This window comes from Fistularia commersonii, chromosome 6 (assembly GCF_037954325.1).
Source record: "Fistularia commersonii isolate RoL2024-O1a breed Wild chromosome 6, RoL_Fcom_v1.0, whole genome shotgun sequence".
Taxonomy (NCBI): Eukaryota; Metazoa; Chordata; class Actinopteri; order Syngnathiformes; family Fistulariidae; genus Fistularia; species Fistularia commersonii.
The window spans coordinates 12935659-12961424 of NC_141289.1; the positions used below are offsets into that span (position 1 = coordinate 12935659).

Consider the following 25766-nt stretch of genomic DNA (forward strand, 5'->3'; position numbering starts at 1 on the left):
GACAAAACACTATACAAATTATTAATTGAAAAAGAGGCTCTCAAGCTGATGTTATTGCGCCGTCGCCGTATTCTGAAGATATTATTTCCAGAGGGAGGGTGTTCGGAAGTTGAGCAGCCACAACTTCGAAAGTCTTTTAATGCTGAAACTGAGTGGCATCCAGAAACCTCGATTGGCGGATTGTAGCCCTGCGGTTGAGACCCAGATGTAGGAGCAACCAGAGGGGCCAGAGAACTTTGGTAGGTATCAGACTGTTGTCCCGTTTTGTCCTTCTTGTAAACAGCCGAACGATACTATTTATATTGTGCAGTAAATCGGAACTCAAAGGGAATTCCTCATTTAAAACCACGGCAATGAAACTAGAGAAGCGGTCAGGAGCCTATGGCTCGCGGGCCATATATGGCTCTTGCGGTTACTTGTGATATATCACAATACTTGTGATATTTCTTCATAATACTGTGTCATTTTAAAGTAAACACAAATTAGTTTTGAAGATAAATTTCACGGGTCATCCGTCAGTCGGGTCGGGAACCATTGGCTTCCCAGCACGTCCGGGTTATTGTAAAGATGAAGAAATTAATTTTATTAGATAGCCAACTATTTTATCCGCGTCAACCCTCGTATCGGAAAAGATGGCGAAAAGAAAAAAAGACGATGATTACCGTGCATTCCAGGCGGCGTTGACAGAGGAATTTGCATTTGGATCTGCGCTATGTCTAATATGCTATTATAAAATTGCATCGATGAAACGGTCAAATATAAAGCGGCACTTTGCACAAATCCATGCAGCACCAGAGGTCGCATTAAAAGTAAGACATATCTAATTTATTATACGTTAAAAATACTACATGGCTCTCAATGAAATATATTTAGAAATATTTGGCTTTTATGGCTCTCCCAGTCAAAAAGCTTCCCCATCCCTGAACTAGAGGGAAAGACCGCAACTCTGATAAAGGCACAAAAAGTCTCCTGGCAGAAAAGCCTTACCCCGAGACGGACGCGTGTTTACCAAATTTGGATTTCTATTGGTTGATTTAACCACTGAGGAGACCGAAGAACATAAAGAATAACACTGGCGAGACGGAAATGATTAATTTTTAGCTGCCGAATATGTCCCCACAATTCAGTTTTTAGAGGGTTACATAAAAAGCGAGTGGCGAGGAGGACTTATGGACTTAATAACACGGAATTTCAATTAATGGGTCCAATTTAGTCACGGATGTTTTGTAGTTTTCAAGCGGCGTAGCGGAGATTGTGCTTGAAGTGCCTCATTACGTGTTCAAGACGAAGCAGATACAAGAATAACAGAGGAGGGGCAGAAAAGGGAGCACCGGTTGCAAGTCAGGCGGTCAAAGGGGCCGGCGGAGTCTGTGAAGCACCATTAAAAAAAAAGAAGGAATAAACCAGAGGCCCGGCTCCCGCTGGACCTCTTAACGTAGATTTAAATTTGGTTTGAAAAGATCGTTCAGAGGTACTGATTATGTTAAGTCCAACTCGCAAAGCAGCAGTGGGCTTGACATTTCAAATAGCCACATCCACCCAGGCAAGAGAGATTGTTTGAACAGCTAACTGTCGCCTATGGTCTTTCATGAAAGACTTCCAGCATCGGGAATGTCAGCGTGTCGTGCGTTCATCTTATCGTAGCCGGCGAGAGACCTCATCCAGGATTCAGAGGTCTCATGTCTCGCAATGTTTACGTTGTGTGCGTAATGAGGGGAGGCTTTCCCAACACACGCGTCCACACGTCTCCGAGCGGCGTGTTGACGAGCAGCCTTGCTCTCCCGCTGACACAAGAATGACGCCACCAGAGCCTCGGAGGCTCAGCTGGAACCGTTGAAAGCATCTGTTCGTCGCGCTGAATACGCCCACCTCTCCGCATTGCCGGCCTCCTGGAGAGATGCCCTGTTAACTTTCCAAGTGCTGACATTTTCACATTAAACTTGAGAGAGGAGACCATTAAAAATGAAACTTGAAAGGGTCCTTGCAGTTATGAAAAAAAAAAAAAAAGGATGACAACGCTTGAATTTTGAAAGTCAAGCACAACTTGGTGTCAGGGTTCTCTTTCCTGGCTGTAAATTAACAAAATATTTCTGACATGCACAGCAAGGAGTATTTGATTCTTAAACAGAAAAGTAGTTCGAGGAGCTGGCGCTGTCTTACAGACATGATTCTGGACATGAGGCTTGTTTAAAATTCAAAATAAAGAAGCAAAGAGCAAAGCTGTCAAGTAGTGGAGGTCCTGCAGCGCCTGCAGGTAAGCCTAAAAAGAAAGAGTCAGCATCAAAAAAAATCCGTCTGAGCGCAACGGCCCGAGGTCCGGGAGGTAGGCGGTGAGGGAAAGAGTAGAAATGGTTGCGCTAATTAAATTTGATTAGGATATAATGTTGATCATCCAGAGTTTTCTTCGGTTTTGTGAGGCATCGCTGTGGCTGCTCTTCGAATCGGCCCTCAAGTCGATCTTTGAAGGGGCGGTTCTTTTTGGCAAATCAAAATAACAAATTTTATTTCTATTTTAATTTCATTTTTATATGATGACAACACTCTATATCACAGTACACCTTATTAACTGCTATAATATTTTTGCAGAGTCACAGCAAAGCACAAGCCAGTTGTCTCATGACACTTGTCATGTAAAGCAGGGACAAAATCTTTAAGATGCTCTGCAGAAACACAACATTTCCCGTTGAGCAAGCACTTGGTGACGACAGTAAGGAAACAACTATCTTTTAGCGGGCAGAAATCTTGGACAGATGGCAGTGGCCTTCTGTCACCACCAGTGAATGATTTCTCACCATTAATAACAGTAGTGCTTACAGTTACACGGTTATAGCTGACCAGATTCGTGACCAGAGAAAGTCCATTTAGTTGCACCTGGTGATAAGGAGCAGCCATATTTGTAAGCGAGTCAGCTAGTTATTCACTGTGTTTTGTGATTTTTTTTTAACTATTATATCATATAGTGACACAGCAGTACCAGGATTATAGTCTGTTAATTATCACACCCGATTTGCTTGAAATTATTATACTCATACTGCATTCAAACTGTTTCAAAGCAATTTCCTGTTATGACCCCTGGGTTAGATAACATTATGAAATTTAGGGAATATTTAGGTTCAAATATCTGTGGTAAACCTTGTCTCTTGCTTATCTACAAACACTAACCCTGATGCTGACTTTTGAGTTTTGTGATGTTTACAGTACAGCAGAATTGTAATCTGGGATGATGAGAGGGAGAAGTTTCTCCAGCAGCATTATTCTTATGGTAATTACTGTCACAGTTGGAGATCAGATCTGAAACCACTTCAAAGTTGAAGGTTTTGGTGTTGAATCGGGGGGACAATTATCCACAAAGAGGAGAGAGTTTTCACACCTACTTCAATATCTGGGCAGATTTAACAAACTTCTGGTCTAATTAGCCTCATTAAAATCCTGCAAATGCAAATGTCCGATCAATTTGGCACATCTACCCTCAAGTACCTTGTTAGAGCAAGATGTAAACAAAGGAGGCGGGGATCTTGCAAACAATGCAAGTTCGCTCATATTGCAGGCTTCGGGGGGGCAGAAATGAGAAATCGTTGCACGGCCGTCCTCCGTTGTATCACAGATGTAGCAAAGTGTCATAAAACGGATATGAAAAGAAAGAAGAAGAAAACATCCTTTTGATAAGGTTCTCCGAATCAGAAATGCCATTAAATGTCAGCTGTCGGTTCCAGGCTCGACAGTGCACTCATGCATTCCGCTGTTTTTCTACCGCCTTAAAACGCCGCTGAAAGGTCGTGGCAGAGAAGATCCAGACTCACGACGGTCGTGGCAAAAACAAACCAGCCTTTTCTTTTAGCGCTATTTACAGAGGGCGTAATGTGCGAAGACTGGTGCTGTTAGACTCTTCGGTTTGTATTCATGTGTTTCTTAGCCAAATGTATGATGGGATGTGACAGTTCGGTTGCTTCGTTTAGGCGGCTCTGCGGTGTTTCTCTTCTTAACCCATGTTGTTCTTTACTAATCTGACAACAAACCAATTGTCATGATTTTACACATAAACAAATCAAAATTATATCATTTCAGTTACTTTTTGGCTACAGTTCCGAGAAAATTTTAAAAATGACGGACCAGTTTACTGAAAATATGGGTGTTTTACTTTCATGAATTCAAATTGCCATCCACCTACCTAATCTCTGGTGGGGAAAGACTGACTCATTAGGCTCTTTTGAGTTAATACATTTTTCTTTTAAAGGATATAAATCCACCCAAATTTGCCAGACATTTGTTTGAAATTCCTTTTTAATCAGAATGTCTACCAAACAAGTTTAGTGAAACTTGTTTCATTAAACTTGCAGTCAGCTGCGGCCGTTACCCTGAGGGAATCCCTACTGTTGCAGGGCTCCTGGTCTGAGGCCAGAGAGGGAAAGCATCCGGGATCTGATTGAAGTTATTATGACAAAATAGTAATGATGTTACTCATTTTAACACTTGAATAAGTAAAATAATTCCAATGTGTCCTCGTCAGTAGTCTCCATTTTTTTTTACTTATCGTCAAAGGTTGCCGTCATGCCGACCTGCTATAACAATAAAGTTTCTTAAGCCCCCAAGATGCAGACCTTTGCTTTTTATCTTTTTTTTTATTTTAGAGAATAACACAGGTAGTAGAAAAGAGGTGAAAAATAATATAGAATAAAAAACCTAAATAAATAGAAACGGAGGCAAAACTGAAAAAAGCAATAGACCATCCTCTGCAGCCCGCCGTGAGTGTGAAGTGATGGAGGGAAATTGGAAAAGAGTCCAGGCAGTCTGTTTGTTTCCTCCGTGTTCTCTCTATGTTCCCTCAGATGAAAGGCTGAGGAGAAAAAAATGGCCGTCTAGACAAAGCCGGCGGATATTCACGTGTGAACGACACCAAAGGAAATGAATGTAGACAACACATTTCTGCGTTTGCGTCCTCACCATCGTGCCTCTCTGTCAGTTACTGTCTGATCCCGCTCTGTATTCTCATCTCCTGACAACACGCAGCAAGCAAGTAAACAAGAGCTTTTCATCAGTGAGTTAAAAAGGATAAAATAAAACCTTTGGTGCGGATGACAAGAAGAGAGACAATTTGCTTATGATGGAAGGTTAAAGGTCCAGCGTTTCAAAGATAATAAAGGAGTCATGTACTTGTGAGGGAGAGGGTGAAAGCCACAAAAAGACAAACTATTGCTCCCTCTAGTGGCTCAGAGCTAGAAAATGCAAATTGAGGCGAGCACAGATGTGAGATCAATGTCCACCTGGTCCTGGTGGATGGAGATAACCTGTGATTATAATCATTGGTTCCTGAAGGCCTCTGTCCATGACTTCATCGTCATCATCATCATAAATTTTGATTTCTCCTTCTTTTCCCTTCAGGGGTCACCACAGCGAATCAACTTTCTCCATCTAACCCTATTCTCTGCATCCTCCTCTCTCACACCAACTACCTTCATATCCTCTCTCACTACGTCCATAAATCTTCTCTTTGGTCTTCCTCGAGACCTGTTGCCTGGCAGCTCCAATTCCAGCATCTGTCTACCAATATATTCACTCTCCCTCCTCTGTACATGACCAAACCATCTTAGTCTGGCTTCTCTGACCTTCTCTCCAAAACATCTTACATGTGCTGTTCCTCTGATAGACTCATGACTGATCCTATCCATCTTGGTCACTCCCAAAGAGAACCTTAACATCCTCATCTCTGAGACCTCTCACTCTGCCTCCTGTCTTTTAGTCATTGTAAATGTTTCTAGTCCATACAGCATGGCTGGTCTCACCACTGTCTTGTACACCTTTCCATTCATTCTGGCTGATAGTCTTCTATCTCACAGTACCCCTGACACTTTTCTCCACCAGCAGTGTCACGATGGCAGGGGCTGGTGTCTCCCTGCCCGGATAAATGGAGAGGGTTGCGTCAGGAAGAGAATCTGGCGTAAAATTTTTGCCAAAACCAAACATACGAACGAAATGTACGAATCAAACATAATAATCATAAATTTTGATCTAAAGATCAATAATTCATCTCTTTCATACTTTATTTCAATTCTAGACCGTAATTTATCGAATGATTGGGCAGTTGAGACTAAACTGTGGAAATACAGAAAATTACTAAGGTAATTCATTTAAAAAGAGAAGTTAAGCCATTTCATTATCTATGTATAATCTGTAAACACGTGAAGCTCCCCGTTATCATTAGGAGGAATACAAGTTGGAGGGCACATTGCATTGGCTTCAGTGCTTGTAGTCGAATCTATTCTGTACGACAATTGAAATTCAGAATATCCTATTCAAGTCCCAGGATACCGAATTGTACATCCATTTCAGACATTTCTTTAAACACATAAACGTTTCCATATCTTTGGACAACAACCAACCTCGATAGCTCTAATGAGGGGAAAGACAGAATTGGTTAGGTTCTGTGAGCTCTTCAATGCATTTTTAAAGTAAGATGTTCCATATTAAAGATTCGGGAGAAAAGCATCATGACTTTCTGAACCACATGCTCCAGCTAGAGGCCAGACGGTGGCGCTAAGTACGAGCAAATCGATTTTGATGAACCGCGCAAACGATTTTGATTGGTTAGACGCTAAACAGCGCGTGGCTCATGTATTAATATAAATCTTTATTAAGTTGGAGAGGGATTGTTTATTCTGCACATTCTGTGCCATACAATGCAGAGGGCGGAGACAAACAAGACAGCAGTGACCCAGTTGACCTGATTCTCTCCTTTACATTTGTTGAAGGGATACATTGTCAGAGCTCCGTTCACTGATCGAGTGACCATATGCAGCACCAGTCTGAGACACGCAAAGCAACCGAATCCTAATGGTTAAAAAAAAAAAAGGTTTATCAGCACACACAAAAAAGGTTGATTGTAGAAACGATGACTAAATTTCACCCACAAGTTCTCCACTACATCCACCTTGATGCTGTCTAATAGATGGTTTGAAACTTTATACCACCCACCATCATTCCTTTCCCACTGGAATAGACATTTCATAAAATAACACTGTCCAAGTTAACATTTCTAATCCATTTAGATCTTTAAACATGGCGTTTCATTTTGAAATATTTACAATATTTATAAAGACCTGAAACATGAACGTGTAAAGTTCCAACTGTTGATGCAGTGTAGTGAGGTTGTTGTGGTTGTTTGGAGGATGTTTGTTCTCATGTATTGTAACCCAAGCAAAGTAAATATTAATACAAAATAAACCCTTAACAACATTCTTTTTAAGTCAGTTCCCAGTCAAGGTAAGGAGCCACTGTTGGCTTCCTTTATCATAAATCTGACAACTAATAGACTCGAGACTCTGACATGGCATTTGTCGGTACAACACTTTCATTTCAACGCCACTCATGGAGAACAAAAAACCTATTGGTGATTGGACAGAAACACAATGGCAACAAACTGAAAATGAGGGAACGATGAAAGCTTGATGATTCATGAAAACAACTACTGTTGAAAAACGCACCCCCCACCCCCCATGGTAACCGAGTTCCAGCAGAGACAAGCTGATTCCAGGGTAAACTGAATATAAGTGATTGTTTGATAATTCCAACAACTACTACAAATACAAAAAAATTGAAAAAATATCACTATTGGATCCCTATCGGTTAAACCCTAGAGAGAAGATGCAAAGCCGCATTTGCTGACTTGTAAAGAGGAAGTTCTTTTTTTCTTTTCTAATACACATTTCCACTTAAATGTTTGCATATATCTATGTACAAATGTGTCAGTTGGGACTAGATTTGGTAACCATGGAGAGATTTTTTTTTCCTTATTTATAAGGCATGCCCTGTGTGACTTGGGGAGGTCAGTCTGACAGCAGCTGGACAGTTCTCCCAAAGTGACTTGATGTCGTGCGCCGTTCTCAAAAAAAGCAGAAGTCATTGTTCGAGAGAGCTGCCTATATTAACAAGCGCTTAACTGTTGAATTTACTGGACTTTCATCTTGTGTGATCCTTCTCAGCTGACTTCGCTGGGAGCGCTCTGCTGTGATGTCATCACTTGGTGACCATCGCCGCCGTCTCCCGGGCTGTTCCGTTCAGCGCTGGGCCGCCGCTCCAAGGCATGACATCACCTCGCAACGAAAGCGCTTTGAGTCTGCTGGTCATCCCGTCTCTGATGTCACAACCTCCCACCATGATGTCGCTCTTCATCCTCCGATGCCTGGAAGTATCGGTCGTCCACATCAGTTTTGTCAGATGTTTGACAGTCGTCGCCCCCTGGTGGCGCCGAGTGAGGCTCGCAGCCTTGGCTCTCGGGCCCTGAAGAAGTTAAACATGAAACAAAGTCAGCTGAGAGTCATCTGAATATAAAGACATTCCCACTCTTCTGTGGTCATTTCCCATGTTGCATCAGAATGCTCATGTGGGCACTGAAGCGGGTGAACAATACGGACTGATACGAAAAAGTTTCTCTAATTTTCCCAATGTAAGTCTTAGCAACTTTGGCTAATTCGGGCACAAAAATACAGGAGGTGGATGCATTTCTTATTATAATTTTTGTAACACTTTGCTCTTTTATGAGGCCTCAATAAACTTCCTGTGTCTGGATGCTTAGAAGCGGCACTATCATGCAGTTGGAGTTTTGTGAAGTTGGGGGACACTATAAAAAAAAAAGTATTTTCTCTTCAACACAACCAGTTGAAAACCTTCGCTGACCAAGGGTGATGATCAATGTTGTACCTGTGTGTCTTTAAAACTGAAGGTAAAGAGATTAAATACTAAGTGAACACCTAGCAGGAGATCTATTAGATTCACTATCCAAACCTGTAGTGCTCGTTAAAGTCAAGTCTGAAGCTCAAGAAGCGCAGACTCTCATCTGGACTAGTCATCAGCAGAACCAGGAACTGCTGGACGATGCTCTGATACAGGGAAGAGAAGAACAAGAGTCAAGTGAAGAAAAAGAGGGTTAATGCATTGAGGGAAGTTCCCGGTGCCTCATGGGAGTCTGTACCTGGTAGAAATGGGTGAGGATACGGAGCTGGGAGCGCATCTTTGGTACAGTTTCCTGAAACTCCTGAATCCTCTTTTTCTCCTCTGCCTCCTGGTCGGCTGTTACACCCCACTGACCCTGAATTGGGAGATGGACACATGTTCACACTCGTGTGAATGACAGGACAAACTACTTCTATGGTCTTATCCACGCAGCTTGTTGAAGCTCCCCAACAATCTTAAAAAAAAAAACCAAAATAAAATATTTTTTATTTAACCCTCTTCTACCTCCTCCTCTCTCTGCTTCTTCTTCTGCTCGTACTGCAGTCGGAGGGCAAGTTCCTCCAGTGCGGCGCGGTAGAGGGAGTCTTGAGCGCTCTGAAACTCTATGATTTGGTCAAATATGGCTCTCAGCTGATTCAAAAGAGACTAGAAGGCAAGATAGAAAAGAGAAATTTAAAACTGAGATAAAGATATTCACACCTAAATAACATGAAATTCCATATTCTAGACTGAGTGGATCTGTATTACCCTGCTGTTATTGTCCAACAGGCATCTAGAAATGATGGTGTCCAGGAAAACGTCATGGGCAGCGATGATGTGGTCGAGGTCCTGAGCCTGTTGTACTTTGTTCCACAGCTCATCCCAGGAGCACTCCAGCACCTAAACACACGTGCAAAGACACTTTACAATGGCAACGGAGTCATCTATTTATTCCTCTTTTGAATGTATTAGTTTTATTGACGTTCAGTAAGTCTCCAATGTGTTGCAAGCGTCTCCCTGTCAATCGTCAATTTCAAATCACCACAGAACCAATACCTATCATTGTTTTTGCTCCCAGAAGGGATGAGAGAAGCTGTATCACTGCAGCCTTTTAAAGAAAGTGAACCTAACTGATGAAATAAACAAGCCGCTGATCCTGGAAATTAAGTGCAACCTTAAGTGATGTGGTGCGTCCAAAACAAAGAGGATGTCACCCCTGCTAAGGCTGTAATTTCAAGCTTCTGCTTGTGTTTTACAGCCTATGTTTTTGTAACGACTTGCTAATGGTCTGACCTCGAAGGTGATGTAGTACTGCATTTGGTGGATGAAGTGGACCATCTCAGATGCCAGGATATGACACTGATGCAGCACGCCGGACAGCTCTGGAGGGCAAAGTAACACAATGCAAAAGGGATTAGCTCCGTGACTGGCTTTTAAAAAAAAAAAGCTTGACGTGGAATATATTCAAACAAGAAATTTCTCATGTAAGGAACAAGAAATGAGAATTTGCTTTTGGAATTTGCTGTCAATTTACTGAATGGCACCAGGTGGCCCCGAAATTAACTTCTTCCAACCACATTAAAACCGCATTCGTCATCTGACTAAAAATAACTGTGCGGAGGTTTTAGCAGTCAAACTCATCTTTCCACGCGTCCCCAGACCTGAGCTGACTGCCAAGGTAGAGCATAAAACAGACCAGGTCTAATTGGCTCACTATTGAATGAATTTGCTTCCTTTTTTTCCCCCAATTCAAACACAAACAATGCAATTTGCAATTGATTAACTATTCTATTTTTCAAAAATAAAACGCTCAGCAGCTGTTCTTGCATATGATTGATTGTTTTAACAGCAGGATCATGGATACACTTTTGCAGGTCAAAGTCATGGCCTGTAGATTGATTTCCGATGGTCCACTGCTTGACTCTCCAAATATACTTTATTTGGCTGGTGAACCACCAAGTTGAAACTATACAGGCAGAACAAATGTTTTCATTATATTGGGCAGATTGCAAAAAGCAGAACAGTATAACCTTGGAACAAAGCTAGTAGCAGAAACAGGCTTGAAACTGCAGCCCACTTTTGTAACTACAGCATTTATATTTCTCTAACAAAGTTTAAGGGGGAAAATTTGTATTGAAAGTTTAATTAAGGTCAAAGAATTCAGGGTTGGATGACAAAGGACATTGCAGAGAAAAAAAATGGTCGGCGTCTTTTAAATGTCTACATTCAAAGGATTATTACTAACAGTCAACTGACAACAAGTAATAATATTTCCTAACATTGCCTTTCATACAATGAAGTACTTTCATAAAAAAAATAAAAAAAACTAAACAAAAAACTATGATTGATCCTATATGGGTTATCTTGTAATGTCATTTCATTTTCAGAGGACCAACATCTACAGCGTCTGTGAGGAGAAATATCTCTGATGCTAACATGATATGAGAAAGACAGCTAGGCTCCTGGAGCTGTGTTGTGCCGTGAGTTGATGAATTTTGGATGCAGATAATGAATTTGCTAGGGATTAACAACAAATGCAATTTATTGTACCGACCAGCCTGTTGTTGAGCGCATTTTACTTATTAAGTTCACTTTCATGTCGAGCTGAGCTTTATTTTGAGCCATGTAAACTTTGTCTTTGGAAAAACGTATTTTTCATCATTATACACTAAATATAAGAATACTGTGGATCCTTTGGTTTAGTCCAAGGTGTTGAAACATGAACTTAAACCAATTAAAGTTATTTGTTTTTCAATATTGTTTTATAATTATGAAGAAAATAATCATGTCTTCCTGATATAATAATGAAACTGAAATTATTTTTTTATATTTTAAAGCAAAAAACATCTGTAGTTGTATGTGTGCGTGTTACTATGACAGTGTCGAAAATATTTTTTATATTTTAATGCAAAAAACATCTGCAGTTGTATATGTGTTCGTTACTATACCAGGCATGGTTTTGAGCAGCTTGGCATTACACATCTGCCCTTTCCAGATGTCAGTCAAAGTGTACTCCATCCTTTTGGCCCTCCATAGGAAGTTAAATACCCGCAGATAATGTCCCATACATTCTCTTGTGAAAACCTGAAACACAGACACACACACAACATGCGAAAAGATTTACATGTGAGGACAGAAAAGACATAGGCACAAGCCGCAAACAAACGTATGGGTGCGTGTGAAAGACTATCTGTGTCACCGTAGCAATGGGTCCATCGACATGGTAGTCCAGACTAAAAACATCCCAGCCAGTGTCACCAGGAGATACCTGAAGTCACAAAAAGAAGAGGAAATGATGTTGTTGGGCCAGAAGTGCCAAATGTAAAGATTTTACTCGTCTTAGGGCAGATGTTACCTCCAAAAGGCGCACATCCAGCCTCTTGAGGATCTCTGCATTGTCATACTGGGCGTTGGTGGCTCTGACTGCTGTCTCCAAGATACCAGTCAAGTTGTGTTGATACAAAGTGGTGGCAGGTCTTGCAAGTTCTGGTCTGAGATTGTTCCAAGCACAGAGAAAAAAAGAAAAACTTATACTCCGTATTATAATCGCAAGCTATTTGTGTAATTATTATCTTGAAAGCAGCAAAAGATGTCAAAACAGAGAAGGTCTGTTCAGGTATCGGTACATTACTTGAGTAGGTCCATGAGGTGGCGGATGAAGTCGCCCTGGCCCAGCAGCAGGTACCTCCTCATTGCCTGCAGATGCTCAAGCAGTAAGTAGTTACGGTTGAGAACGTCCAGCAGGTATTTACTGGTGTCGAAGTAGGCAGCGTCGATCTTTTCCTGAAATGCGCCCTCCAGGTCTGACAGCAACTCTGCAGCTACAGGAGAGCAGGTTTTAAGCACAATTTAAAGAAAACAAAAAGAACAAACACTTACATCATGCAGAAGTGTCTTTTTCTTATTTTGACATTATGCGAAAACCCGAGAAATCATTCTGAACGAGTCTGTGGAGGTTCTCAGTCATCCAGGTCATGGTGAATTCTCATTGAAATCTTCTTGTCTTTGTAATGGGACGTGAATGTCTTCACTTGAAGACATTTCATCTCGGAAATTCCAGTTGCCAAGACAAGAAGATTGACATAAATTCATTGTGACTGAGTTTACCCGACAGTTAAAATACAATAAAAAAAATAAAATAAAAATTAGGAAATACAAAAAGTGCTACACGGCAACGTAGCCAATGTGGACAAACATCAAGCATTGCCACACATTTTCATAGATCAAAAATATACAATATCATACGATTGTTTTTTCAATTTTTCATAATAACGTAGAGCACGACAGGGAGAAAAACACATATTAAAGTTAAGGTTTTCTAGAAACTGAATAATTGATGTGTGTGAAAGAAACAAAACAAGGCATGAAACTGCTAAATACTAACACTGAATCACATTCCCAGCAGAGCTCTGCAGTGAAAAGTCATGTCCTTCACCAGAAACAGTAAAAGCTACAGATCAAACTGGTCAGATGAAGTCCCGCAGACAGGATCAATAGAACACAGCTAAGTATAACTCTTCCCTCTTCATAGTCAAAAGAGAGGACAAGGCTGTTTAGCGGTAAGAGCATCGATCACAGCCTATCCACTCTGCAGTGTCGATGTAACAATATCAATGCTGATGATGAAGGAACAATAAAGCTTCTCACTGGTCAATGATGCCATTTGAATGCTTGATGGAACAATAAAGAAACAACAAATAGAATAGCAGCCAAGCTTGCAATGGCATTCTAGGTTCTACATGTCTGGCGTACCCAAATATACAATAAGACATTAATATTAATTGGGATTTACACTAATGATTCAAAATTAATGTCTTGTTATGTGATTGAAGACCCGCATAGGTGCCTTGCATGTTATCTGTTATTTCACAAAAACACTCATACCATCTCTGGGTGTGTCTGCAGACTTTGACGCCAACGTGATTTTGCCTGGGGGTGTTCTGTCATGACAAACCTGATGCAGGAAGTTGATGGATTTACCAATCAGCAGAACCTGGAGGGGGACGAGGGAAGAACAATTCACATCTAGTGACATTCAGAAACACGATTTTAAAAGCCATTACAAAGACCGAGTGCTCAATTAATAACTTTTTTCCACACAAAGGGTGTTTTTGTTGACGTAGATATGTGCTGATACTTGTACGTGTATAGTTGATTAATCATGTGCTTCTGAAGGGTGTGTATATGTGTGTATGTACCTTGCGGGCCTGGTCCATGGTGATGAATGATGGGATCATTGACTTCCTGAGGGAATACTTGTCATGCCACAGGCGATCAGTCTTCACGTTGGGATCGGATGCTACGAAAAACTACAGAAACCCCCAAACAAAAACTGTTCAATACAAAATACAAGGTTTTATATTTCAAATCAACGTTACTGAAAAATACAATAAAAAATACCTGCTGTTATTGTGTTTGCAGAAGTAATTTAGAAATTCCACTGTTTACATTGCAGTGCTTAACAAAGTAAAATGAAGAAATGCTGATAGTGGTAAGTCAACACCAAACAAAACACCACAAATACAGCCTCGAACAGCGGTCAAACGTATCAGGCAAACATAGTGTTTTGGACATGAGTAGGTACATTAATATCTTCAGTGGCAGAAGCTTCCATTAGCTGCCTGATGTTTTCTAAAATGCTGTTTACTCTTGTTCTACTGATATATTCTGAAATCATTTCCAGGTGTCACATTCACTAGAATTCCATCTCCACAAAGTGCTTTCCAGCAACCTTTTAGATGAATCCGCAGGATACTTTCCCATGACAGGCAAAATCTGTTTATAATTTTTCCTTGTCAATAAGTGGATATCTATACAATGCAGGGACATATTATTTCATTAGACCGACTTCCATCGGCCCATTTCTGACCACATTTCAAGTCATCAAATTACAAACTGTGGATGGATCTTACTAAACCCCTCGGACGAAGGCTAACTTTTCCAAAAAGTGTTCTCATGACCCGAGTGACATTGTGCTTCTGAAACAAAAAAGCAAGGATGATAACAGAAAAAAAAAAAAGAGCCGAAAAAATTGCATATTTCCGAGCTGAAATAAATATGGACCTCTTACATAGGTTGCACACAGTTTTAGCACTGATATTACAACCTTAAGGCTACTTTACTGAAGAACACTGACAAGATTTTTGGATAGGGTGAAAGCGGACATGAACTAAGTTGGTATGAGAGGGTGAGATAGAGGCAGATGATTTGCTGAGGCGATCCCTCAGAAAGAAGGAGAAATATTCTGCGGGCCATCTATTTTCTCCACTGGACAACGGCAAGAGTAACCAGCAACGCAAGAAAGCAGCTTCAGCTATCTCTATCCTGTGTTAATCTACCATTGGGCTGTCATCTGCTGCAGTGACAGCAGATGACACTAACACTTAGGTTAGGGTCATATTATTGATTTACCCGACTGGTAATTGTTGGGTAAGTAACGGCAATAATATTACATGGGAAGCGTTTTAAACTAAGTTTGTGTATTTAGACAACAATTATTTATCTGGCACTACTGATCAATCAGCTGTTTATATTCAATGAAAGCTGGCATTAAACCACTTTTTCCTTTAGAACTTAAAATAAGTGATAATACCATTCTTGACAGATTTCTCGCATCCAGGAAATTGTCACACCATAGTTATGATGTCTATAGTGTGATTGACTGCTGACGGAGATATGTTTTTGGCAATCCTAACACACTGGTAGCTCCTGATCGCTCCAGGTGTTTTAACAAACCATGGGTTTCTGTGACCCTCAGAAATAATGAGCCCTCCTAAAAGGTGCAGTAACTTTTGTCACGGTTTTGCTATAATCAGCACTTTGGACAGGGACACGGTGATAAGTAACGTTTAATGGTGCTCACATAAATACAGAGTGTGCGAGAAAAACAGAAACAGAGAGTATAGGCTGGGTTAAAAGGACAAACATCCATCACGGGGCTCTCCATTACACTCCTCTCATCAGTCCTCATTTGAGCAGCAATCTTCCCCCTTTCTAGCTCTACCTCTCTCTCCCTCTTCCTCCTCCTCTGCATAATGTTCTTCTTCACTGGGGTCAAGCTAGAACACTCAAACAATGTTTCAGGAATCGCTGGGTAATTCACATTTCCCTGCACGGCCGGTTATTTATTACCGAAATTAACAATTAATGTCGAGGACAACATTGATACTCGAGTACTACCTTGGACAGATGTGATAAGGGGACAGTGTGTGTACCTCATGGTAAGTATCTTCTAGTTCACCGTCGTAGATCCACCGATAGAGAAAATTGAGAATCGGGTTTGACACCAGTCCGAGGATGTGCTGAACCAACGCCCTCATCTGCGGGTCTCCTGTTTTTCCATAAGCGTGGACAGCCGAGGCCAGTTCCCCACCCTTCCGACCTTAACAGACACAGACATAAAGAGGATGGTAAATAATCCACCCTGGGAGGCTTACCCTTACCTACATTTCCAGGTGCTGCATTGCTGCTGCTGCTAAGTCTAAGATCTGTGTGTAAGACATAATGTACCACATCGCCAGAAATAAAAATATACTAGATGCTTGTGAAAGGACTATTTTTCCATCCCCTGGAGGTGCAACAAAACACAGACATGGTATAACTCACTAGATGAGGTTAAAATATCCCCAGCTGACTACTATCTCTCTAGTGACTGCACACAATGGTGTGAGACTGGGCTGACATTACAGCCCATTTTTCCGCAAGACCAGTGCTGTGCGCGCAAATAAATGTGCGCACAGAAATAAACACAACACTAACCTACCTTGGCAGAAGTCAACAAGAGCTGCTAGAGTTTTGAGCCGGACTTTGGGGTCATACATCCAGACCAACAGACGCCTCAGGGTGAGAGAGCTCTCCGTGCAAATATTAACACCCTGGTCATCTTCCACCTGCAACTGCAAAACGCACGAACACATGCGGAAAGGAAAATGTATCAAAAATGTTGCCGTCTGTGTGCCTAAGGCTGAGCCAGTCTAAACTTTTATAATGCATACACCCTCCCTTGAAGCGCCAAGCGGGAAGATTCTTTAGTCAATTTATAATCTGAAGTTGGGAGTATTTTTAAACCTGTGATGGGCAAAATCTGAACAAGAATAATACATTTGAACAGGGTTTCTGCAGTTATCAGCTAATCTAATTCTTTTTAGTGCCCATGTCCATGCGTTTATTTATAATAATGTAAATCATTTACATCTGGAATAGATTTTGCACAGTAGAAGCTATGTACATATGAACAAAAGAATCATGGATTTAACTTTGTGTAACATTTCATGCACAACATTTTCCATGTCTCTTAGTTTGTTTCCTTTTTGCCCCAACTCTGATGTTGCAGCTTTGTGCACTCTCAGAACACAAGCAGTAAGCAACAGCCAATTAAAGGGTTCCACTTGTCAATCATCACCAATCATCACATGATTCTGATCAAAATTATTGACAATGTTTTTTTCCCCCCATCAAGTGTATCTAAATTTTTAATGCCTCTAGACACTGAATGTAATGCTATTAAATACAATTCAAGGACTTATGTTTTGCCAAATCTATCTAATGACTTTTGATGACATGCGGAAATCCTGGTGAAATGCATTTTCTATCATACAAAACTTAACAATTTTTGTCTGTAAGCTTCTGAGTGGTGTTGTTGACCTTCATACCTGAGAGTGAAGGACAGAGAGGAGCCTGTAGTATTCCTTCAGCTCCTGGTGGAGCGACGCACAGAAACTCTGACCAGAGGAGAAAGGAAAGAAGAAGGTGAAATGTTGAGTAATTGGGAAGGAATAAATAGAAAAACAAAATTAATTCAACAACAACACCCTGGGCTCCTGTAGTAAAGTAAACAGAACTCAAGACTGAGGCCATTCTGGAAAAAAGTTAAAATGATCGGGCGGGAGATCCTTCCAATACGTTGAGTTAGAGCCCTAACTCTTAACACTTGGTCCAAACCGGGACGGACACAATATATAACATTCTGAACACATTTTCAGAGCTATATGCTCAGTCCCAGCAAAGAGAACCACTATTATTATTATTCTTATTGTTGTTATTATTATCATTTTTATTGTTGTTGTTGTCGTCATTGTCACATTATAAATACACACCTGTCCAACCAGCCCAAAGGCCCTGTCAAGGCTCCTGGCGTCAGTGTACTTTCTGACCTTGTTGTGGAGCCAGCCCAGCTCAGCCAGTCGGCTGCTAGTGTCTCTAAGGGACTTGCAGAGCGGCACCTGGTGAAAGGGAGAGAAGACTTTCAAAAAGTATACAAACAGGGCCCCCACAGCAACCTCACCACAAACAGGATATGAACAGAAACATGAAATCAGGTAGAATTAGCCCACTATTACTATATGCATCCAACCTTATAATGACCTTTAGTTGTGAAACACAGTCAATATTGCTGGCATACTCACCAAACGTCGTAATTTGTAATGAAAAATATTAACTGAGCAATTTTTCGGACAACCGAACTTGTATTTTGTAACATGGGGACACGCTGAATTATTTGTTGTAGCTCACTAAATGCCTCCTTTCACTACATTATCCTTTTGCTGCTGCAACTTATACACTTTTTTTGCCCACGCAGTTAGTCTGCTCTTTTTTGTTCAATGACCCCATACTGTGCTTAGACACTAATGAAAATAACAAAAAGTGAGTTTTTAAGTATTTTACAGGCTTTCAGGGAAGAGCTCACAACAATGGCTGCTTACTCATCCATGTGATTGGTCAACATGGAGGCAGGTCCTTAAAAAATTTAAACAATTTCAGAATAAAACATTGCTTTGTAATGATACACCACCTTGTTGTTATGCAAGAGTGAAAATCATTCAGTTGTCTGGTAACATAAAGCTGGCATCAGATATGAGTAATAAAGTGACTGTTCTACCCAGTCTGACAGGGCACCCATGGCTAATCAATATTAAGTATTAACCGCAAATAACGTTCTCACTTTAGCCAACCATGTCTTTGTGCTGCAGCAGATTTGTTTGAAGTTCACAATGAGCAATGCATCTAATCAAAACCTCTTACCCGAGGAGTTATAGAGAAGGTTATACAGCTGGAAAGAAAATGCATTATTTGCCCTTGAATAGTTTATATCTGGTCTCTGTGACCCTTCCACACCAGGATAATGACATCAGGCTAACCACCAGTCTATGTTTAGCACCACCGAGAGGACATGGAAGAGGTTCCATACGAGGTCTTTTTGCAGAGAGTATGAGGAGGCAGGGAGCATAAGAGACTCTGCCAGAGTGGTTGATGTGTCCCACAGCGTGAGAGCTTTATTTTGATCTGTTAAATCTTGATGATAAACAAAATGTCTTCAAATCAAATCATCTGCTCAGAATATGTTGAGGCAATTGATAAACACACATCCACCCACACACAAGAAGATTAATGCAAACACACAATGATTAATGCAAACAATAATGACCACCTTAACTCACAAGATTTTTACAGCCTTTATCTTATTATCTGTTTGGGTTTTTTTGTCTGGAGACCACTTAAAAACTTGAGCTTTGGCTTTATTTGTATATTTTCCACAATTAATTATTACAAATTTGCAGGGGAAACTTACAAATTGTTGACCTATGATGCGGTTGAGGGTAACCAAACATCTACCCAGCTAGGTCGATCTCGGCCATGCAAGACTTTGTGTAGATCCATGTACATGTACCTTGCTGTCTATTTTGTAGCAGTTATCTTGGGTGCTCATCTTGATGAACTTGCCATCGATTCCCTGGAAGACGTAGAGGATGTCCCGCACCAGTGCCGCCTCGGTCACCTCCCCTATGCCGGCAGAGGACAACCAAATAAAAAAGACAAAGACAGAGGATTTACATTGGGGATACGGCAAACTCTATCAGGACCAAAGAGAAACACTGGAGTCACAATAAGAGGCTTTAAAGCATGAAGGACTTGCTAGAAATCCTATAACATCGTTATCATTGGATGTGCAAGATTTTTCTCATCAATAGCCAAGTATAACACAAGCCTATTCAAAATGCTGCAGAATGTAGTAAAAAAATTCCTGGGCAGGCAAACACGATCCTTCTTGAGCCACAGTACATTCCTTTACAAAAATCTAAAAATTCAATCATTAAGACAAAGACTGTATAGTAACATGAGGTATGAGGTGTTTGCGTTGTGTTTAAAACTTTATGAAAGCTTCAACTCAGCCTTCCGACATGAACTTACCAGCTGCATCACCATCACGGCGAGGACGGACTCTGCTGGAGGGTACTGAAGGGCCAAGGGGTGGGCGTCCAGTAGGCGGTGCCAGAGCGGGAGAAGGGGAGGTGTTTACAGGAAGAGCCCAGGCCAGTCGGGAGCCCAGGGGCTGACTGCCTCCGGCTGCAGACTGCGGGGGTTGACTGGAACACACAGGAAACAAGACATAGAATTAACTGCTCCTCATTATGCTCAGGACTCATTTATTTAATCTATTAAATAAAAAAATTAAAAAAAAACTCACTAACCCAAGCTTACTGTTCTGTATATTTCCTGTGCATCGTGCATTTGCAAGTGTATTTGCAGTCCCTATGTCCTCTACTGTAAGTCGCTTTGGATAAAAGCGTCTGCCAAATGCAATGTAATGTAATGTAATGTAATATTTGTATTGAGACAGCGCAGAGAACATGATACATATTGAAACGGACAAAGCGTGATGCTCAATCATTTCCCCTCATGCCCAGGCCCCAGTCCATAGCTTATTTCTTCTTGAGGACAGTACAGTCTTGTCATGGGTGGATTATGACACCAAGTATCATACCGATCAAGAACTTCTTTTGTCATAATGACCCATCACAACATCTGGAACATAATACTCAAAGAAATTAAAACATTCAGACTTCAAAAATTCCAGAAATTGTAAATGTTTTGCATGTTTTAAAGTGGCCTTATTTGTTATTTCAAAAGCGTTGATATGCTCTATAACAACTAAGAGGTGCGCCCATACAGCTCTGTTGTTATTTCTATCTGAGACAGTGTTGCATTATTAATGGGGCAAATGGAGAAAATTGTCTGGTGTCTTAAAAACAGATTTTATGATGCAGAGCTGAGGCAGGTTCACGCCTTGGTGATAAGTGATATTTCCTTTATCTGGTGTTAAAAGTGTTTTTAGTGGATGAGTGTCAAATAAACAACTCCCATCCTCCCAGGAGCCTTTCGGGTAAAGCTACTTATCGAGACCTTTAAACTTTACGACTGACAACCCAAACACGTACTTTGTTTAACAGGTGCTGATTCCACTTGTCATGAAGAGCATCTTGTGTTGTTACAATAAAAACATTTTGCAAAAATTCTAGTAACCATTTTTTCAGTGGAATGCTGAAGTTTACTTCCAGACTCTTAAATCTTTTCAAAGACTAGTAAAACAGGGATGAATAAAGGGCTTGGTAACCTTCAACACTCAAAGAGCCAATTGGACCCATTTCTTCCACAAAAGGGAGACACAAAACCCTTTTGACATCTAAAATGAAGAAAACACCACATAGACTTTTTCCCTTTACGCTAGGTTTAAAAAAACTAAAGTATATTGCAGTTATGAAATCAATGAATGGCTAAGAGAAAACGAAATTTTATTTCTGCAGAAACATTTTGAACTCCAAAAAAAGAAAAGACTCTGAGTTGAAAGTTTCGTTAAAATACAATACTCAATGACTATTTGCATTTATAAAATAAAAGGCTGCAACTTAAGTTATCCCCTGCACCAAACTAAAAATGCTGTCTGCCTCCATGTGTCATTCACAGTTTTATCACATGTATTAGGGGGTGCAGTCAGTTATCACCACAAATTTAAAAAACGGCCTATTTAACGGAACACTGCAAAATATATATTTGCATATTAAATAGCCAATTGAAATTTTTATTTTACTTGGTTAATGTGATTTTCCCCCCTCAAACACAGCGCAGAAAATCAGCACGTCATGGCTGTAAAAGCTCAATAAATGGCGTTGCAGGTGGTTGTGACGTATATTTTGAGCAACAAGAAAGTAGCTTTCTTATAATTTACAAGTTCACCATAATCTACAAATTTAGAATTACGATAAAAAAAATTATGAACTGAAATCACTGAAATTTAATTGACATTAAATATTCATTATTTATTTTCTAAAGCCACAGGCAGTGGCAGCAGAGGAATGAAAGAGCTACGTGGGGCTCAGGAGTTGCTGGTTGCCATCCCCTGCAATAACATGTCCCTCTCAGACAAACAGCTGAGAGGATATCTCAATTTATTACAGCTGCAGTTACTGTTTACAATTATAAATCAATATTCTATTAATCATCACATCTATAATCGCTTATTTTCAAAGCTTTCTGATTACTCCTCTGATTTCTTGCCCATTAACTAGAAAAGGTGGCTTACAAATCAGAACAAAACAATCAACCGAAATTACTTCCTTTTAAGATAAAGCAATGCTTTTTTTTTTTTTTTTTTTTTTTTTTTTTAAAACAAACAATTGAAAACTATTACATATTATGAGGGAGGGAAAGTCAGGTTTCATTTTTTAGATGACATGAAACTTTCCAGCATATATTAAACTCTGTCCAAAAGTCTTTCTCCTCAAAGAATGAAAGTGTTCAATTTCAGCACTTTGGACAAGAGTGAATTTTTTGAATCTCCTCACCCTGCCAACAATGACTGTGGAGTTGGCGTGGGTCCGTTGAGTGTGTAAACTCCGAGACTGGATATCCCACTGGTTCCCACGCTGGCGGACAGGCCGGAACTTCTCTCCCCATAGCCAAGGGCCAGGCTCTGGGGCCGGGTGCAGTAAAAGGGAGTAGCGTGGGCATCCCGAGGGAGGGTCTGTGCAAAAAGTGCCCCGTAATTGCCAACCTGGGATGGACAAGGTAGATTATCACCTCATTAGTTTTTCCATCATACGTTGTACTACAATAAAGTATTCTACTAAGAAGAAACAAAACAAAAAGGCAGGAAAATCCTGAAGAAAGTGACAGTTAAAAACAACCAACTGTTACTGAGACTGTGTGTGTGTGTGTGTGTGTGTGTGTGTGTGCGTGCATCACCCGGCTGGAGGGTTTGCGAGGGTCTTCAGAAAGACTGAGCAGCAAGTACAAAACAGACCAGCGATGCTTGAGGACACCCTAAAAAACAAAAGTTAAAATATTAAAACCATCTCCAACATTAAAGTAATCTTTCAACATTGATTCTTTGCCCATATATAACAAGCCTGGTGAATAATATTACATCCAGATATGGCCCAGTGGCTGGAAATGAAATCTGGAACAATAATACACTGTAATTAGTGTGTGGTCACCTCAAAACCTGAAAAAAGACCTATAAATCATGAGGAAAGTGTCTGGAAATTAACAGGAAATTACATAAAATCTCGAATCAACTCGCCGACTGCCAAGTAAGAAATTAATAAGCAGCTTTACTTAAATTACTTGGAAAGAATCAGATTTGTATCAAAAGATGATTTATCTGTAGCTATATTGGATTTTTTTAATCTTAATGCTTGTGAAGGAAAGGTATTAGGAAGCATTTATTTTCAGACACACTCAAGGATTAATTTTGTGTTCTGATGTGGTAAATTCCCATAGCTAAGCATACATAGTGACATACATATCAATATAAATGCACTTGGAAGTATTTTTTCCTCCCACATTTCAGAAAAAAAATCTCATGATGTCATGCTGCTAAAAGTAACACCATAAAAAACATCATCATCTGCCTCTGAACTGATTCAAATTAGACATTGTGCCGTGTCTCGAGTCAAGTGGTCTTCCATCTGCAGCTCCGAGTGAACAAAAATACCAACCTGCGTCTGAAGTTTCCGATGCAGCTCGGAGAAAAGAGCAGCGTCTGTCTCTCTCCGTTGCTTCACTACTGCAGTAGCATCAAGAAAAGGAGACAAGACAGTGACTCAGAGTTTGGCAGTTCAAAAGATAATAAAAACACTCATATGGTCACGATGGATCACTAACAGAATTACACATCTTTACAATTGGAAACTTTTGTTTGTTTATTGAATAAAAATGACACTTTCAAAACATAAAACAAACAAACCAAATAAACAAAACAAAACAAGAAAAGAAGTCAAACTAAATGGAAAAAATAACTTCTTTCCAGTTACAACTCTTGATCTAGGGTAAACACGGGTTTTGTACAAAAAGTGCTCTGCTATTTTTGGTTGTAATTTCTGCATCAGAGATTGAATCAATTTTTTTCCCACTCATGTTGCAACCTTGACTTTTATAAAGCTCTACTGGGATTTACTATTATGGTCCATGGCTGAAAAAATAGTGCAGAATTTGAGGACATGCTGAATACAATAGCACTTGATAAGAGAGGCGTTGGATATTTGTCTACTTCGCTGTTATTAGATGACAAAATTCTACTCACATTCTTTCTTTATCTTCTCTGACACCAAGAACTCATCCCGCTCAATTGTGGGGGCGTAGTTACTGCCGATCACTCGCACTGCATACTGGAACTGGTGGGCAACTTCAGCTAAAATAAATGACAGGGGGAAGGTATTGTCAGGTGGGCATTTCAAATGATGTGGAAATAAAACGAATATGAAACCACAAACTCCCTGGAGTTTAGTTTTTGCTATTTTATGGTTTCTTCTGGTTTTTGTTAACGATTTTCCCTTCTGTCTTTTTCTCAAGTAAGCAGTATTTTTGAAAGGCGATTGCAGGAGGTTGTTCAGTGAAATCAAAAAACCGACGTGGTTCACGATGTACGTTTCTACGAGGAAAAAAAAATGAAACATTGACACCATTCCGCTTCATACTAGGGTGATATGCTGTCATAGAAATGATTTATAATAAAATACCAGCTTGCTATGATGTGTTCTTAATGGGAAGCTCCAGCGGGGCCTGCTGCTAGCAAGACCCAGAGCATCCAGTAACCAGGCGAACGGTGCGGTGGCCGGTTCAAGAGCTAACCGGCTAACAAGCTAATAGACAGCTCAAGTGATCCCCAGAACTTCATTACAAGCCACGGTTAGCCGTGTGTGCACGGTGACAGCTTCGAGAGCCGTGATCCTGCTGAGCGGGATGGCCAGAACACACGGAGGGAAGCCCACCGGCTGCCATCGGTACTATATTCCGAAACGTCGTTTCTTTCCAGGTCTTGACATTTGAGCGTGATCTTGTTGGATCATTTGAGTGTAAATTAGTTAAAATCATAGACTAGTGAATTCAGTGTTAGCCTTAAAGTACCAGCAACACTCAAACCCGGTCGGGGTTGACACGACGCAAGCTCTCTAAAAAGTTTAAATGTGTCTTAACCTTTATTAGCTGCTGTCGAAGTGAGATGCCGGATGTTCCGAAAGATAATGGGAATTGTGTGAATGCCTTTATGTCATATGTAATGGTTTGAAATGGGACAAATAGAGATAAAGTCTGTGATTTTTGAATGAGGTTCGATTCGGTGTTCCCTGAATGAGCATGATGCAGACTAGCATTACCGTTAAAATGATGAAACGTTACCTTCGCTCTTCCCCGTGATTCTGCAACAGAGACTCTGGAGAAGCACATTTGGTGATTTCTGATCCAGGGTCGCCATACTGTCTGTGGCTAAGGTTTCGTGTGGTAAAAATCTTCATACATAACACTGTAAAACGTGAACTAACTGCAATCTGCCACAACCAGCAACGCCATTTTGACAAGCGCGGTCAAGCTACTGTTGAAACAGGAAGAACATTACGGAAAGTAACACCAATTTTGGTACAAAATAAAAGCGTTTTATGGCCTTCTTATATGATTGCGGAAAGAATGACTTGAGGTGGGGAAAAAAGAGATGAAGAACTGTCAATATACGAATCCTAAGAAAATGGCAAATCAGCATGAGCTTGACGCTCCATCATAATGTGAATTTAAAAGATTCAAAAGAAAGAAAACTAAAAAAAAATAACCTCTCAAACAGCAATAATTATCGTGCTTTGCGAATAAGTGATGATTTCGTAAAATTTGTTTAGAATTGCCTATACGTTGAACAAGAAAAATTACTGCATCAGTTTATTTTTTTATTTTGATTTAATTGCGATGAAGAAACAGGATGTACTATGAGTGAACAGAGAGAGCTTTATAAATGTGCT

The 25766-nt window shown here is 40.4% G+C and overlaps 1 protein-coding gene across 1 annotated transcript; it reads right to left on the minus strand.

The window, feature by feature from the left end:
- Nucleotides 1-6605: 6605 nt before the first annotated feature.
- tubgcp3 (tubulin gamma complex component 3) lies at nt 6606-25582 on the minus strand. The gene is made up of 23 exons (XM_086148214.1): nt 25159-25582; nt 24065-24172; nt 23481-23548; nt 22726-22803; nt 22326-22534; nt 19894-20069; nt 19373-19485; nt 17802-17927; nt 17358-17426; nt 16469-16601; nt 15921-16087; nt 13905-14015; nt 13591-13699; nt 12338-12527; nt 12062-12197; nt 11906-11974; nt 11655-11790; nt 10000-10088; nt 9475-9606; nt 9232-9372; nt 8966-9082; nt 8779-8873; nt 6606-8274 (listed from the first exon to the last, which is right to left on the minus strand). The coding sequence occupies exons 1-23, from the start codon at nt 25232-25234 to the stop codon at nt 8208-8210; spliced, it is 2715 nt and encodes a 904-aa protein (XP_086004340.1). The 5' UTR covers nt 25235-25582; the 3' UTR covers nt 6606-8207.
- Between the last annotated feature and the right edge of the window lie 184 nt (nt 25583-25766).